Source organism: Cyanistes caeruleus, chromosome 2, assembly GCF_971803275.1.
Source record: "Cyanistes caeruleus chromosome 2, bCyaCae1.hap1.1, whole genome shotgun sequence".
NCBI classification, from domain to species: Eukaryota; Metazoa; Chordata; class Aves; order Passeriformes; family Paridae; genus Cyanistes; species Cyanistes caeruleus.
This window is the reverse complement of record NC_141702.1, coordinates 20,919,199-20,935,432: the sequence shown is the minus strand read 5'-3', so window position 1 is coordinate 20,935,432 and position 16,234 is coordinate 20,919,199. Positions and strand designations below refer to the sequence as shown.

The window sequence follows — 16,234 nt, the reverse complement described above, 5'->3', positions numbered from 1 at the left end:
TTAGAACAAAACCAAGACAAAAACAGAGGATGAGCACTCAGCTTACAAAGTGCCGATTTGGGTGGGCTCAAGTCTTGCAGTTAACTGCTCACTCCCTGATTTCCAAAGGACAGGCAGCAAGGATGGAGGTGAGGGGAGAGCAGATAACATATACTGGAGGGAAACACAGACAGCAAGGCTTTTATTCTCATCAAGTTAAGAAACCTGCAAAATGAAAATAAGGGTCCCATGAAATAACAACCTGTCTGCAACCCCTGCACATTCCAGCTACGGGGTGCTGAGGCAGCTCACAACACACAGTTGCCCAGTGGCTCTTACGGGGTCTGTCCCTAGTCAGCACAAACGGGGGAGCCTCTCACAAAGAGGATACACAAGGGCAGAGGAAGAGGAGCCAAGGTGAAGAGAAGGCAAGAGCCCAGGGCTGCTCTCCCTGTGCAATGGGAGAGATGCAGTGAGGCACCTGTGGCACCTGTGTCTTCCTGCCTCCTGCAGAACAGATGGAGCCAAAGGTACTAGACCTGAGAAGTGTCACAGATTTTAATCATGCCACCTCACTTCTCTCTGAACAGGTAGAATTCTCTTTGATTACAACAATCTTTTACTTTTAGAAGTTTTTTAAGCTCAGCCACTTTCGAACAAGCAAACTGATGCAGATCTAAGACAGAAAGCTAGGGAACACTGGCAAAGGGTTTTTTGACTTTTGAGCACCTAATGATCCCAAACCTTCAATTCTTGTCAGACTTGTCCCCATTTATTCTTCACATTATTTTCCACACTTATTTACCACTTACACTAATCTAGCAACTGCAAAAGAAGAGAAGGTGAGGAACTGCCCATAAACAAAAAAAAAAATATCTTTTTTATCTAATTTGAGTTTTTTCATTTTTGTAAGAAGCTTCTGTCTGTTTAATATTTTCATCTTTTTTCCCTGTTACATTATGTCAGTACTGTCACTTCCACACTGATTCATATCTCCTTTAAAAAGATGCTGTTGGCATTTGAAACTGAATTGAGGAAATAAAGAAATACAGGTGAGAAAGGCAAGTATTGGAAATCAGGATAACCAATGACTGAGCAGCACTGCAGAATACATACATGTCTCTTGTGGTTGCCTCGCAAAAAGGAGCTGGGAATTCCATTTTTACACTCAGAATCACTCTGTTCTTCATAGCTTTCAAATTCACTTGAACTCCACCCATATTCCAGCGAGCTGTTTCCACCATCATCACCATTTTCAACATCATCATAAATCATTTCCTCTGCAAGAATTAAACCAAAATTCAAAAAGCTACACTGAAATATATGTTTGGTCGAACACCAAAAAACTTGTTCTGGATATGCTATAAAGAATTGTACAGACTTTTGTATGCACACTAAAAAATCTGAATTAAATACAATACTCAAATAGCCAAAGCAGATTGTCTTTGTTGAAACAGAGTACTAAAGAAAGTGTTATAGGTACACACCACGATCCTTTCAGAAACATGTGCTATTCAAATGACACAGTTGTGTCCAGATCCCGCAAAGATTCAGAATTTCAAAGGAAGTTTAAACTGTAGCTGTGAAAGCACATCTGCACTAAGAAGCATCATCCTTCCATTTGTAAGCTTGCCATTTGTCCCTAGGGACATCAGCTCAAATGATAAATGCTAAAGTATTCCAAGAATCAAATGAAAATGTCACTACTTCCAACAAAACATATCAGACCAAAGTAGCAAGAAACAATGGTTTTATGACTCATCACCACCAGTCACTGGAGGCCTCCCACACCTGGCAGCTACCTTGCTCATAATTTACTCTAAAAATTTGAAGTATTAACCTTTTCAAGACATAACGTTTTCAAATCTATATTGCAAAGGCTGACTAAAGTACCTCCTGTTAAAGACACGGGCCTTTCCATTGGCACAGATGTCAAGAACATAAAACTTACTCAAAATAAAATGGAAAATTTAGACACAATTGCTTATCAGGAAACAGGAATGCACTCTACCTGCAGCATCATTTGTCATTACAAGTAGAGAATTGTGTGGGCACTTGCCATGGCACAACACTTCTGCCAGAGATCGCTATTGTCAGAAGTTATGATGCAACATTTACAACTGTCTCCTATTAAACTCAGTAAACAGCAGCTGTGCTTTTAAGATTGATGTTTCATTTAAACAGAGAAAAAATATATACTCAAAAGAAAAGCTGCCATGTTTTGCACATCCATCTAAACCCTGGATTTTATTATCAACATTAATTAAATTCTTTATAATCAACACAGATTCTAGACTAATTTGGAAGATTCAGATTTTTTTTAAAAAAAATTAAATCCACTTGCAGATCAAGACTGTCCTTAAAATACTTGTACTGAAGAAGACATCTTAGTGGTAATCTATCACAATGAGTAACTTAAAAGAACCATCATAGTAAATTAAAATAAATCAAGATATATGCAAGTCTAATTCCTGTGCTGTCAGCTTTGGGGCAGGATTTACCCCATGACTGAGTGAATTTACCTTGTCCATGTGCTAATCTAGATTGTCTGACTGAAACTTATTTTGGAATAGTTGTGTCTCCCTGACAAAATATACAAATAATAAACATCAAGATGATGAATGTACGAAGATGAAATTTCCCTTACTACCTATTTCCTCAGAATCTTTCAATGTCTTTGGGGGAAAAATGGAAATCAAACTTTTAATCAATGTCTCATGGGTTAAGCTAAAGATTCTGACCAATATGCTCAGCAGAACTCTGCTCCATATCCCATATCCTAGCTCAGCCACCTGGGCCTGGTGTATGTGTTTCCTGACTGATAGCAACAGTGCAAACATGTCCCTGCTCAGAGTAACACAGTCCACTGAGGGAACTTCCAGTAACAAGCATTCAAGCCATGAATGTAACACAATACTTTCCAATAATAAATTCCCCCCCACCCCAAAAAAAAAAAAATCAGTAATAATTTATAAAACACCTTGCCTGAACACTACTAAGGACAAGAAATGAAACTGTTACAGCTTTAAAGATTAATATGGTTTTCACACAAGAAAACTTAAACGTTTTCTTGATCCATTAACAATTTCAGTATCAAATACCTACACTCTCTGAGACCCATGACGAGTAAGATGCTGAACTACCAATAAGCCAATTCACTCAAACACAAGATCAGTCAGTAGCAACTGATCTTTAAGCAGACTTCACTACACCCAAAAACTGCTAAACAAACCTGAGCAAGAACTCAATGAAATATGCTCCTTGAGCCCTAACTCCATCATACCCAGTAAGGGTAAAAATCTTGACTCCAGCAACTTCTTTGAGATCTGTTCTGCCCCTCCAAACATGGTCACAACCATCAGGAGTGGAGCACTTCCAATCCAAAATAAAACATTTCTGTAGAGTCACAATAAGGATGGTGAACAGCCACTCTGAACCGTCTCTTCCATCTATCAAGCATTTATATATTGAAGGGAACTTTCAAGGAAAGAGCTTCTCTCTGTAACTATGACAATGATACATAATCATACATCAATTATTTAAAACACCCTTTTTCTACAGCTACAATGCTGTAATTCTCTAATATGCAGAATAATCAAGCATTTGGAACAGTATCTATAAAACAAAGCAGAATTCAGCTTCTGAGAGGATCAGTATAGGAGATAGTCTTTTAAGTGTTAGTATAATTCTGAACTTTCTAAGACCTACCAATTATTGACACAATGTTAATTCCATTTACATATATTTTAGGTACTTAACAAACGTATCTGTTTAGTATACATGCATATAATTCCATTTTACAGTGCTTTCAGCATTACAAAGACCTCAAACCTGGTTCAGATTCTGAATCTTCTCTTGGCACATCATCATAAATTACTTCATCTGGGTCTAAAATCAAGACAGGAAAAAAAAAAAAAAAAAACAAATGAGAAATTTCCTAGAATTTGAATGAGACCAAGAGTTTAAGAGGCATTTGGACAAAGCCCTTAAAGTGCCTTTAGCTTTTGGTCAGCCCTGAAATGGCCAGGCAGTAGAAATGCTGTAGGTCCTCTCCAACCGAAATATTGTATTCTATTTTAAAAAAATTTGGTTACATAGACATATATGAACACAATGGATGTGACTCACTTTCCACTAGCATTTTTCTTGCACATCTAATCATTTAAATATTGCAATAATGCACAAAGCAGTATATGGTATTCGTGAAATTTCAGAGTTTTGTCTGCATTGTTTATGATGACCTTTGGTAGCCTGAAAACAAAAATCCATTTCAAAAGCCAGTATTTCTCCCTCCTTCTTACAGAAGTATGGTATGTTCTGTGCCTGTTGAAGGCTGCTCATTGCCTTACTGAATGGCTATAGAAAAGTTGTAATTGACCTTTTAAAAAGAACCAAAACTAAATAATGTAGTGATCATCAAAGTACATTAAGAGGCAGAATGACAATGTAAATTCTTCAGTCACTTCATGAAATATGTAAGATTAACCTCTAGCCCAGTGGGAATGGCTGAGAATAGGCAGGATAACCTGTCCTCAAACCACACAGTCTCTGTTCTGGTTTAAAATGCATCTATCAGCCAAGAATCAACAGGACACACCCAGGCAGTGGCAATTCCTTCCTTTCCAACTCCTTCAAGTAATTATTTGCCAACTACTGCACAAGAAGAGCAATTTCAAATACAGTTGCAGATCAGAATCTGGAGCTTATTTCCACTTATTTCCACTGCACATGCATTGATGGAGCCAAGAATCTTCCACCTTCCAAAAGGTGAAAAAGTGAATGCTAACTTTATTCTAAAATACAATTTTATTACACTGTTGAATGTTCCAACTGGTACAGCTTGGTTCTGGCACCTATCTGAAAACACACAGTAAAAGTGAACACAGACATTCCCATAAAATCTGCTTGTGCACATAGACACACACATACTGCTGATCACAACTTAAGACTGAACACCTTCCACAGCTGTACTTCAGTACTCACTGGTACTTACTTTCCATCCATGCTGTATTTTCAGGATCTGCAACCCATTTGGCTAGGGCATCATCCTCTTTCTTGGTCTGGTTATCTTCACTTGAAAAAGAGGCATAAAATAAAAGAACTAAAAATTACACCACAACATTTTTGAACATCCATGAATACAAGGCAGTAAATATCTTTCTGCCTTCTAGTTTCCACTCCAAGGCTGCTGATTACTCAAAAATATTGCTTCAGTACATAGTTGGGTGATGAATAATCTATTCTGTTTAATAGTTTGAGAATTTTAGTCAGAAAATTGAAAACACTTTCTTTACATTTTTTAAAAAATTGAAAACAATTTCTTTACAATTTTTAAAAATACTCTGCTTTTGAGTTCATCTACAAGAACACAGGAAATTCTCTCAGAAACAGTGAAGTGAGAGCTGCTTTTTCATGGTGAATAGGACTACAGACATTCTGGGTTACATTTGGAGCCATCAGGCAAAACTGTTATCCTGCTCCACCTGGTGCCTCTCTAGCAGCTTGTCTAGTTTGGGCTTCTCAACACTCCCCTGCTAGAGAGCTGTGGAGAAATTGAAGCTACCTCTAGAAAGATGTAGAGACACTGAAGTCAGGGACTAAAGCACCTGGTTTACAAGGAAGAAGATAAAAGACATGGTGATTATTTAGTCTGGTTGTTACGGGGTGATCCAAGAGCAGCTACAACTATCCAAAAGATAGCTACAGAGGTGATGGAATCAAGGTTACTTTTTTTTTTTTTTTTTGTTTAGGCTTGTTTTGGGGCCTTTTTTTTTTTTTTTTTTTTTTTTTTTTTTTTAATGCCAGACAAAGAGGGAATGGTCAACAGACTGCCCACTGGAAGATTTGGTTTGGACATTTGGAGAGGTAGGGGGAAAGGCAGTACAGCAGGAAAGACTGCTCAGGGAAGCTGCAGCACCTCCATCCTTGGAGGGTTTGAAGGCTCAGCCAGCAAGGTCATGGTTTATCTGATGGAGTACTGGCAGTGGTCCTGTTGGAAATAACAGGCTAGACAGTCTCCAACAATCTGTTGCATCTGACATTGCCATCACTCTATAAAAATTCAACCCATTGTGTCATGCAGTTACACACACCAGTGCTGATTTTAGTACAGAATTACAGGAATAAGAAAGTGAAAAAAACCAAATCAATGAACAGCCAACAAACATCACACAAGGTGATTTTGCATGATCAAGCATCACACAAGCAAAATAAAATATTTATCAAATGCAAGCTTTCTTAGGAATTAAGGTTTTACAAATCATTAAAACATGATGAACTAGCAATCACCTATTCTGAGGGTCCTCCAGGTTTACAGAATTATAATGACATTCTTCGGTTGCTGACTGTGTACCTGCCAAGTAGAAAAAAAAAAAGAAAAAGAAAATGCTTGCAATAACACATCAGTTTGGCTCAAATGGCACATTTTAGCATAAGAAACTGATTTTACTAGTTCATAGCTAAAGAACCATTTCTTCTTTGTAATAGTTTTATTCTTACACCTGTTCTTAAAAAAATACAAGTTCCTTCACACCATGCATTTTTGAAAACTAAGCAATTCAAAGACACAGCCATTTGTTAGAAGATCTGTTTAGAGGAAATTAAAATGCCTGATGCATTTAATTCTATCTATCAAACATATTCCTATACAGGTAATAAGGACCACACAAATATTTGCTTTAACTTGACAGTATTCCTAAAAGGTAAAGGCTGGAATAAAGATTGGAATTATAGAAGAATTCTTGTCTAGCTAAAGAAAAGTATATTCAAAATACGAAAAAGAAAAAGGCAGGATATGGGGAGCTTTCTTTTCGTACTGTCTTGAAATTAAGCTGTCAACTCTCTTAATTCTGGTTACAAAATGAAACTCTTGTTTCTGTAATAATCCATAATTATTTCTCTTTCTAGTTTCTTCTTCTGTCTTAAAATTGTACTAGATGACATAGAATTCATCAAACCATCAAGGGAAAAATTCCACAGCAACTCTAAATCCACAAGAATTGGAAAATACATAAACAGAAATATAGGAAAGGGAAAGAAATAGAAGAGATATATATAGATGCATATAGAAAAGGTAAAAGGGCGATTAATTTTGCCAGGAACTAGAAAAAAAAATCAATAAAAGATATGAGAAGAAACCATTTGACTTGAATACTGAACTCCGGATCTGGAAATGATTTCATTACGTTAAAAAGGAATTAGCATTAATGATATTCACCCAGGGTGAGCACTATACAGGAAAGGTACCTGAGATTAACCAAGGATTCCCCTTTGAATAAAGTAAGGTGTGTAAACACAGTACCTTCTTCATCTACAGAAACACTGCGTATGATGACAGGACTGGAGTATGCTGGCAGTATCAAAGGTAAGTTGGATGGCACAGCATATCCGCAAGGGACAGGAACGGAATATCCACCGGACAAGCTGGGACTTGCACATTCATCTTGGGGACTTGGTTCTGGTGACGAGGATGGATCCTTATCTTGGATTGGGGAAATATTTATGACTGAGTAGGGATTTACTTTGGCTGGAGTGCCTTCTGCAGCAGGTTGTGATGTTTGCAGCTTCTCACTGTTTTCTAAATTATCAGCTCCTTTAGTTGAAAGATTAAACAAAAATACAAAGTTTAATTTTTTTATACCTGCTCAAGCTGCTCTAATAACTCTTTGCAAGTATGCTAAACACTGACCTATCTTTACTAAACAAATTGCTTACACCCTATGACTCAAAATTCCCACACAGTAGGGCCAACATCCCCATTTTACAGATGAGCAAAGAAAAGCAGAATGAGTTCACAAAGATGCCTATGGAAAAACAGTAACTTAACTGACATAATAACTCATAAACACAGGTCAAAATAGTTTTAAATCCTAAAGGTTAAAATCAGCATTCTAGATGAATTTGAATCCTACAAACACAAGAAATATTTTAGGGGTAGTCATGAGGACAAGGAAAGTTTCACTGAGGTACAGCAGAACCACAGGCCCCTCTGAAGGGAACTGCAGAACTGCATCCCAAATGATCAAATGATTTTAAGCTGTAAGCACAACTTCACAATAAGGGTGAGCAAGCAACAGATGCTCAGGGGAAGATAGTGCTTAAGTTACAGGTTGTCAAAATGTACAGTACCTGAAGAGTTATCTACCTTTAATTGCTATAAGCACAATGAATCTATTTACAAAAGGAAATTGGATCAAAATAAGCAAAATCAGCTGTTAGCAATTTAAGCAGAATACAGCAATTTCCAGACTACACCTCAGCACTGGGAACATCTGTATATGCAATAAAAAATGTTTCAGTATTTAGCAAAACTCTGTTTATGAAGGAAATTCATACATTCAAACTCCACTTATTTTATGCACAGCATCTCAAGCTCAGCAACCAGCAAATTTAGCTGTGAAACACCTTATCTCAAGACATTGGTGTGCCTTAAGACCAGCAAGGATATACATTTTTCCTGTAGCATGACACTCAGACTATGTCCAACCCATTGGTGTGGAAATCACACTTGAATGGGAAACCTCACAGGATTCAGACGTGATGGTCACTTGCCCTGTCAGATCTACCTGTTAGATCTACCATGATTGTAACTAGCAGGAATATTCAAAACACTTGCAGCGTATTTCCATGTGTGAGAGACTGGACTATGACTCAAAACAAATTGACAGCTTTCAGAGGTTCCTGGGTGCTTTGCTGAGGCCCGGTTTGCAAGCCCACAAAGAAAAGACAGTGAGTTTTTTGGTGTGTAATGACAAACCTCTGGTCAAGACAGAGGGGGTGAACTTATCACCACCAGAGGCTACAAACTGGGCTCTGAGGCCAGTAAGAAGCAGACCTTGGGGAGACAGTATCATGGCAAACTGCATTCCCTTACACACACACGTTCCTACTGGGAAGCTCACATTTACATGTAAGCTTACTGACATTGGAGGCAGCTGCCTTAGAAAAGCTCATAAACTCCCAATGACCACTGAAGTGCCCTCAGACTCATTTCTGACACCCTCCACCAGCGAACTGCACCTGATCAAAAGATGATCAAAATCACAGAGGAGGTGCTTGGGCACTCCCACCTGAACCTGAGAGTGTATTAACCCACCAGACTTTGTATTATGTGGGCTTTTTCACCCACCTCTGACAGATCAAGACTTTCACATGTCACTTCAATCAGGTCTCATCACAGATCCATGGGTGGTGATTATGTGTCTTCCTACTCTTACCCTTTCTTTTTCCTTATATTTTTTCTTAAGAGGGTGGCACTTCTATGCTTTGATATCGCCATATTACTACATGTAATAATAACCAAAATGGCTACATATATGCTTTCCAATTCAACCAAATTGTTCCAAAGTAAACCCAGCATGTATATTTACAAACAGGAACCATTCAGTGTCATTTCACTCTAATCTGCTCTAAGTGATCCAAAAAGTAGAGCCTGAGTTACCCTCAGGGGCAGGCCATAACACCATGGAAAAGTCTTGTTAAAGTACTTTTATTGCACTGTCAAGAAAAGGCATCTTATGATGGCATCTTATGATCAGTCTTGATTATTTAGCCCAGTGGAGGTACAGACCAACAGGCTGACTTACCTGCAGCACCAGCCTCTTGGGGCTCTATGTTATTTCCAGGGCCAGGAATAGGTGGTACAAGGGCTTGCCTGTCTGCTTCTGGTATCTCATCTCCACTGTCAAAGTCAAACTGTTCTCCCTCGTCCTCCTCTTCATCATTCGGACCTGTGGCTTTTGGTTCATGTTCTAGAACTGTGCAAAGACACACCTTAGGTTGTTTGCTCTTAATAATGATCTCATGGGACCAGTAAATGCTCCACATTACAAATGAAGCTTACACAATGAACCCTTAGAATTTTAGGTTACTGGAACAGAACAAAAGTTGATTGATGTGTTGATAACCTCATGCAGTTTTCAATAAATCCTTTAGTGCAAACAAGGAAATTACTTGAAAATAAATAAACAAGTAATAATGCAAATACACTTGCTTTTTTCATAATGAGCCAAAAGATTTTTAGAAGAACACCTAAACAGCCATTTTTAAAACAAGAAAAGTTCACCAATTAATTTATTTGCACAGGGACTTTGCAACTTTATAATTTCAAGTCATTTTTCCTTTTTAAATCAAACTCCTAAGTCTATTCTTTCCTAACAGTGCCCAAATACCAGTGACAATAACTGAGTTCACACGCTCCAACAGAGACCAGCAGATTGTTTTTCCTACTCCAATCTGAGACAGTTTTAAACCAAGGACCTCAAGCAACATGCTATTAGCCCTATTACCACACACAAGTGCACTCTGGTGGAGGGAGGGTGTGGAACCTTTGAAGAAGAAATGGCTGAAATAATGACACCCTAATATGAATAGGAATTGAGGTTTTTTCCTCTTTGCTTTTGAAGATACTGTAGCACAGATTTGGCACTGTACATCAGGCTGGGGAGAGGGAGCAGGAAGAAGTACACAGCAGTTTCTCCCATGCCATTGGGGAAAACCCATGAAAATTTAAACCCCTTCATGTCCTACAGCATAAAACAATATCTTAAACAAGATAAAGATGTAAAGACACAAGTACATAAAAACTTATAAAAAAAGTTATAAAAATTTACCCGAAGGTCATAAGGTTCACCCCCTCCTCCCTCAGGTAACACAAAATGAAAAATAAGTCTTGCAAACACAATTGATCTGCTGCATCATGATGATGTTATCAGCTATCCTACCATCCAGGACACATTTTTTATCTTTATGATAAAACTCACAACACCCCAAAGCTCTAGACTGCTTAGATTGTCATGGTAATCAGCATTCCTGCCAAGGCTTCTGTTTCTTCAGGAAAGCTTAGCTCAGGCTGAGCCAGCATATTTTACCACAGCCACAAATAACAAGATCTTTCATGCAGCCTCTCTGCAGGAGAAAAAGTGAACTAATTGCAAAAACAGTACAGAATAAAAAACCCAGGTTATCCTGCATTTATTGTCATGTGTTATGGCTGAGGCAGCAGGACATTTAATTTCATTTGGATGAATTCCTTTCAAAAATTCTTCTGTATGAAGTCAGGCTTCTCATTTTTGCTTTGTCCATTAGCAATTCTTTTTTTCCTGAAAGATGCAAGAAATTCTTCAGAGCTCGTCCAAGTGATTAAAGACAAACATGGCATTCTTCCTAATTCAGCATCCATCTGACTAAACTGTAATACCTTTTGCTTGACTGTGTAATGGGGAAAAGAAACAAAAGAGGGGAAAATGTCTTTTCAATATGATTAAAAAAAACCAAAATGGATGTGACATCTAATTTTTTTTCTGATATGGCTGTTAACACCACCCCCCTTCATTCATTTCAAAACATTTACTTTGCATCATAGACAAACAAGGCACAGAACCTGATAAATGGGCACTACAGCCTGGAGAGATCCCATAATCGCACCACTGAGGGGACAGCGGGTTAGGATTACAAAAAGAGACAAAAAGAGAAAGAATACATTGTCTGTCAGAGAGGGTAGACAGGAGCCAAACAACTATCCTCAGTTCAGAAAGTTTTAAAACTGTATTTCAGCTCTGCATCACTTCTACATTTGCTTAATTCTGCAGGCATAAACTTCAGCCTTTTAAATTTACAGATACCTTCCATCTCACATTTAATAAAACTATTCTCTTTAAGCTTGTAATATCAAGGGCATACTATTTCAGTCGATGGAAAAAGTATTTTAACAAAAAAAAAAAATTTAAAAAAAAAAAAAAAAAAAAGAGGATGAGGGCTTTTTGCTTCAATTTAAGAGCTGATCAGAACTGCAGATAAATACATTCTATGTCACAAAAAAACAGACAAATTCCTGTTTGGAAAATACCTATTTTCCACAGTTCTTTGTGTTATGTCACAACAACACACAGACAAAAGCTCTTTTTAAGTGCTACAATTAGGAAGACAGACTGCAGCTAGACCCAGGCTGAATCTGGCTAATAAGCACCATCACAGATCTTGCAAAATTTCATGCTCATGAAGAAAGCCCCAGTTCCTCCAACCCCTTATCTGCAAATCAAAAGGATCAAGCCAAAAACTGCATGAAGCAACTGTTCTTGCAGAAAAAAAAAAAAAAAAAGAAAAGGCAGGGAGAGGGGGAGTTTGGTGAATGAGTGTGTGAGGGCAGGTTTTCAAAGGCCCCCTCCCTTGCAAAAAACACACAGAGGAAACTGGTTTTTTTTACCATCATTTTAAAATGCAGTAATTCTTTTTCTGAAGTAATAATCACACATTTCTTAGAATGACAGTGTCTGTCTTGAATTACTTCAAATAATTAAATTAGTTACTAAAAATCCAATTTTCCCTTTCACCACTACTAACATCCTTAGCTTTCTGTGTGCAACCAGAGCAATGGGAATACACAATTTCATTGAACTTGCTCATCTTATGGCAATGCCACTCTGAGAGCTCTGTAAATGCTTCAGGGAAATTCTTACATTTCTAAAAATTTACATCTGGAGTTTTCAAGACCAAAAAAAAAAATCTGATATAATGGAAAACTGTCTTCAAGTTAAATTAAGTATGAAAGTGCTAATTTAGAATCAGAAAAAGGAACACATGTTCTCATAACTGTGCACAGCACACAGACTTATGACTTTTTCAGTGCTTTGTTATCCAGTGAAATGACATTTCTTAAGTTTACTTCAAAAATAAGCTCACTTAGGTTGTGTTTACAGAGACCTGCTGGGGCATAAGCAAATTTAAAAAATGTTTAGTTGCTCTGCGACTTGCAAAGCATTCCTGCCACCATTTGACTTCCCATCTATTATCCTCAAATTATTTATACTTCAATGTAATATAGCTAAGGAGTTAAAAGAGTGACATTAATTTTAAAGCCCAGATTAAGTCACTGAAGCTTCATTAATAGTTTTCTTAAACAGTTTATTTTAGTGACACAGAAGTAAGAGAAAATAGCTCTGCAGGTACTATCAAGTGCACTTTGAATACAATATGAACACACCAGAAAAGAATAAAAGCTCCCCAAATGTCTGTCCCCTCTTGCAATGCTGTAAATCCATGATGACCCAGAAGTCCACTGAAAAAGTCAACTTTCTTCCATTAAAAACCATGATAAAGGAAGAATGAAATAGAACCATAACACAAACAGTTCAGCACAGTAAGAATAAGCCTGGGTACCCTGGACGTAAACAGGCATGCTGCCACCAAGAAATATGAATCATTTATGCTTTAAGGTTTGAAAAATATTTTTAGAAATGGAAAATTTCTTAATTTCCATTTATGGAAAAATTATACAGAAGGAAGGCTTCTGTGTATTAGGGATGTCATTTTTGAAATCAGTTGTACCCAATTTTTTTTTTAAAGTTCACAGGCTATTATGGAACAAAAAGCAGAAATGTAGCTATTATTTCCTTCATCAGTCATGGTAGTAGCGACTAAAAATATTTATCGAGTTCTTTAAATATAAGTGTACAATGCTTCAAATGGCACATATGTAGTTATTATTTAGTGAAAAATATGAATACAATACTAAACTAAACTAAATACGAATACAATACTAAAACACACTGGCAGGAGTTGCCTGCTCTTATTACAACATGCAGTTTTAAAACATTTATCTTTTTAATACATTATTTTGGATTGCAACAAGAAACTTAGAACTGCAAAGACCTACCTTCCTTTCAAATGAATTCCCCAAATGTTTCAACTTTCTACAAACACTTGAGTATCTTTAAATACATAAGAAAATATTTTTAGTAAAAAATTTAAAATGCTACTACTACAGAATATTTTTAGGTATTATAAAATGTGTTAACTTGCACAGGTTACAAGTCAAAATAAACTGTCAGACATAGCAATCAAAATGTTTATTATTTATCCTTGATACATTCCAGAGATTTCTCTGATGAGATACCCTTCCCTTTACAAACCTGTATTTCTATTGCCGAGCTCTTTATGGAAGTGTACAATAGAAATAAGTACTGAAAGCATACAGATACCAGGAAACAACTGAATTTTTAAAGGTATCATTATTTTTGTAAAACTAGCCATTTGGGGCCAAACATATCCTGCTGACTGTGCTCCAGGATAAACGGGATCTCAAGCTCTTCCCTTCTTATTTCAGAAGACATTTAATAGCAGAGGTTGGAGTTTGTCAGGATGGTGAACCTTGTGCTAGGAAACACTCGTGTCTGCAGAAGCTTCCAGGCTTGGCCACCTTTGTAAAATAAAAGCTGCCTCATATTCAGCAGGAACTTGAAGACAAGTTTCAAGAAACTTGCCCACCACTGGACAGCCTCTTGTTTCTCCCAGCTTGAAAGCACTACTTAGGTTGCATTTCTACAGCTAGAAAGCAACGTGGTATTTTCAACCCACTCATCTCCCACTTGTGACCATTAATTCTTCAGTTCCAGGACAGAAAACTGCAGTTAAATATTCTTTCACTCTGGTACTCAGCTGACACATCGCTCTTCTGCCCTTCCTCAAAGGACACCTGCACCAGCGCAGGGAGATCAGCGAGGTGCAGGGCAGGAGGGATCCTGCAGGAGAAAGAAAGGCTGACCTGCAGAGCAAGTGCTTCTGCCAACACTGCCCCTCACTGACACTTCCCAGTCACATGGGACATCCACCACTACACCACTGGCATCCATAGATCACCTCCTCACAGAGTCACACAGGTGGAAAGTCTCTCTTCTGCTCGGGGAAAATAAACAGCTAGGACAAAACTGTGTAAGCAAAAACACACGAGTAAGCACTCCTTCCCATGGGAAGCGGATCAGAGCCCAGGACTTTCATTCCCCATGCACTCTCAGTTGTGCTAAGCTGGCACTGCAGGGAACCCAGGTCCTTGCGCTACAAGCATGCTGCTAATTACACACAGTTCGCACACACATCCAAAGCATGACCACAATGTTATCATTATCAGTCTCTGTGGAAAACAGTTTAAAAAAAACCCAATCAAACTAAAGAGTACACATTCATGCAAAAAGTGTTTCTAGTGATGGAAACAAAAGCAAAACCACATGAATTAACAGGCTTTCCCTGAAAATAAATAACAAAGAAATAAGCACAAATGCCTCTTCAGTATTTTGCAAATACATACACTACATACTAATTATGTTGTTGAGCATGCACAACAGATATTGTTTTTCTGGATAAAAAAACAAATTCAAAACCAGTGTCAGAAGAGTAATGAATCTGCCTGTTCAAGTTTCAGAGAGCCTTCTAACAACAGCATGCCTAACACCAAAAAAATTGCATTCCTTGAAATAAAGCCCAGGTCTGTGGATGGATGAGATTTACAGATAGAAAAAACCCTTTTTAGTGTTTTTTGTTAGAAGTTTACAAACTACTCACAGAGATAAAAGTTAAGTATTAATTACCTAAAATTTAAAAGAACTGAGTGGCAAAAAATCAAGTCTAAAATTAAAGCATTAAGACATTAACCAGGCCGTCCAGAGAAAAGCAAGAGCAACACCAGCAGACTTGTACTCCTTTGTAAAGCCTCAGCATGCTTTTCAGGGCTGGCTACCCAATAACCAACATGGCAGCTAAGTAAAATCAGTGTTTTGTGGCCATTTACTTTAAATATTCAGCACATTCGTGGCACTGGTATTGCCTGCCACCACTAGAAACACAGATCAAGCCTAGTCCCAAGGATGTCTTTTCTACCTCAGCATCATATTAGCACATTCTGACATATGAATTTCACCAAGAAATTTTGTGGGTGCTGTAAGGAAAGCCTGTACATGTTATTTGGAATACTGCATAAATACATAGGAGATCCCTCTCTATGCTGAAAAGCACCTATCCATATTAAAGGCTACTAGCTTTCCATCAGTATTCAAGGAATACCAATATATATATATATATATATATTTAACCCTTAGAAATCCAGAAGTCACCCATCTGAATTGGTATAAATGCCACCAGGCAGCTTAGCTGAGGTACAATGGGTCTGCTGATGGTGGCTGTGTAGCCGAGCTCAGCCTCAGCCACTGCACACATGACCCACTGAACTCTCCTACAACGTGCTGCCAAACGGACAATCCACACAGGGAATAGGAAAACCAGAGAGCTCTAATAAAACAGAAATAAAACAGCAGACTACAAAGTCATTGAGAAAATTAAATATCCAGCTCTGGCAGTGCAAGGACAGAAAATGTTGGCTAACCATCAGGTACAAATGTCAACCAAAGGAAAATAAAAAATTTTCCACAAAATGTAGCTTTGACCATGTAGTCAACAATTTTATGAATAACCATTTTTAAGGAAACTT

At 37.7% G+C, this 16,234-nt stretch overlaps 1 protein-coding gene across 18 annotated transcripts in view; it reads right to left on the bottom strand.

Moving 5' to 3' along the window:
- The window catches only part of ARHGEF10 (Rho guanine nucleotide exchange factor 10), a 108,159-nt gene that overhangs the window by 69,320 nt on the left and 22,605 nt on the right, over positions 1-16,234 (bottom strand). For all 18 annotated transcript variants that reach the window (XM_086876016.1, XM_086876019.1, XM_086876007.1 and 15 more), the window contains 6 exons: positions 9,564-9,734; positions 7,280-7,570; positions 6,268-6,331; positions 4,973-5,052; positions 3,811-3,867; positions 1,096-1,259 (listed from right to left, as the gene is read on the bottom strand). In XM_086876016.1, coding sequence (XP_086732142.1) covers positions 1,096-1,259; positions 3,811-3,867; positions 4,973-5,052; positions 6,268-6,331; positions 7,280-7,570; positions 9,564-9,734 — 827 coding nt within the window. The remainder of the gene's footprint in view (positions 1-1,095; positions 1,260-3,810; positions 3,868-4,972; positions 5,053-6,267; positions 6,332-7,279; positions 7,571-9,563; positions 9,735-16,234) is intronic.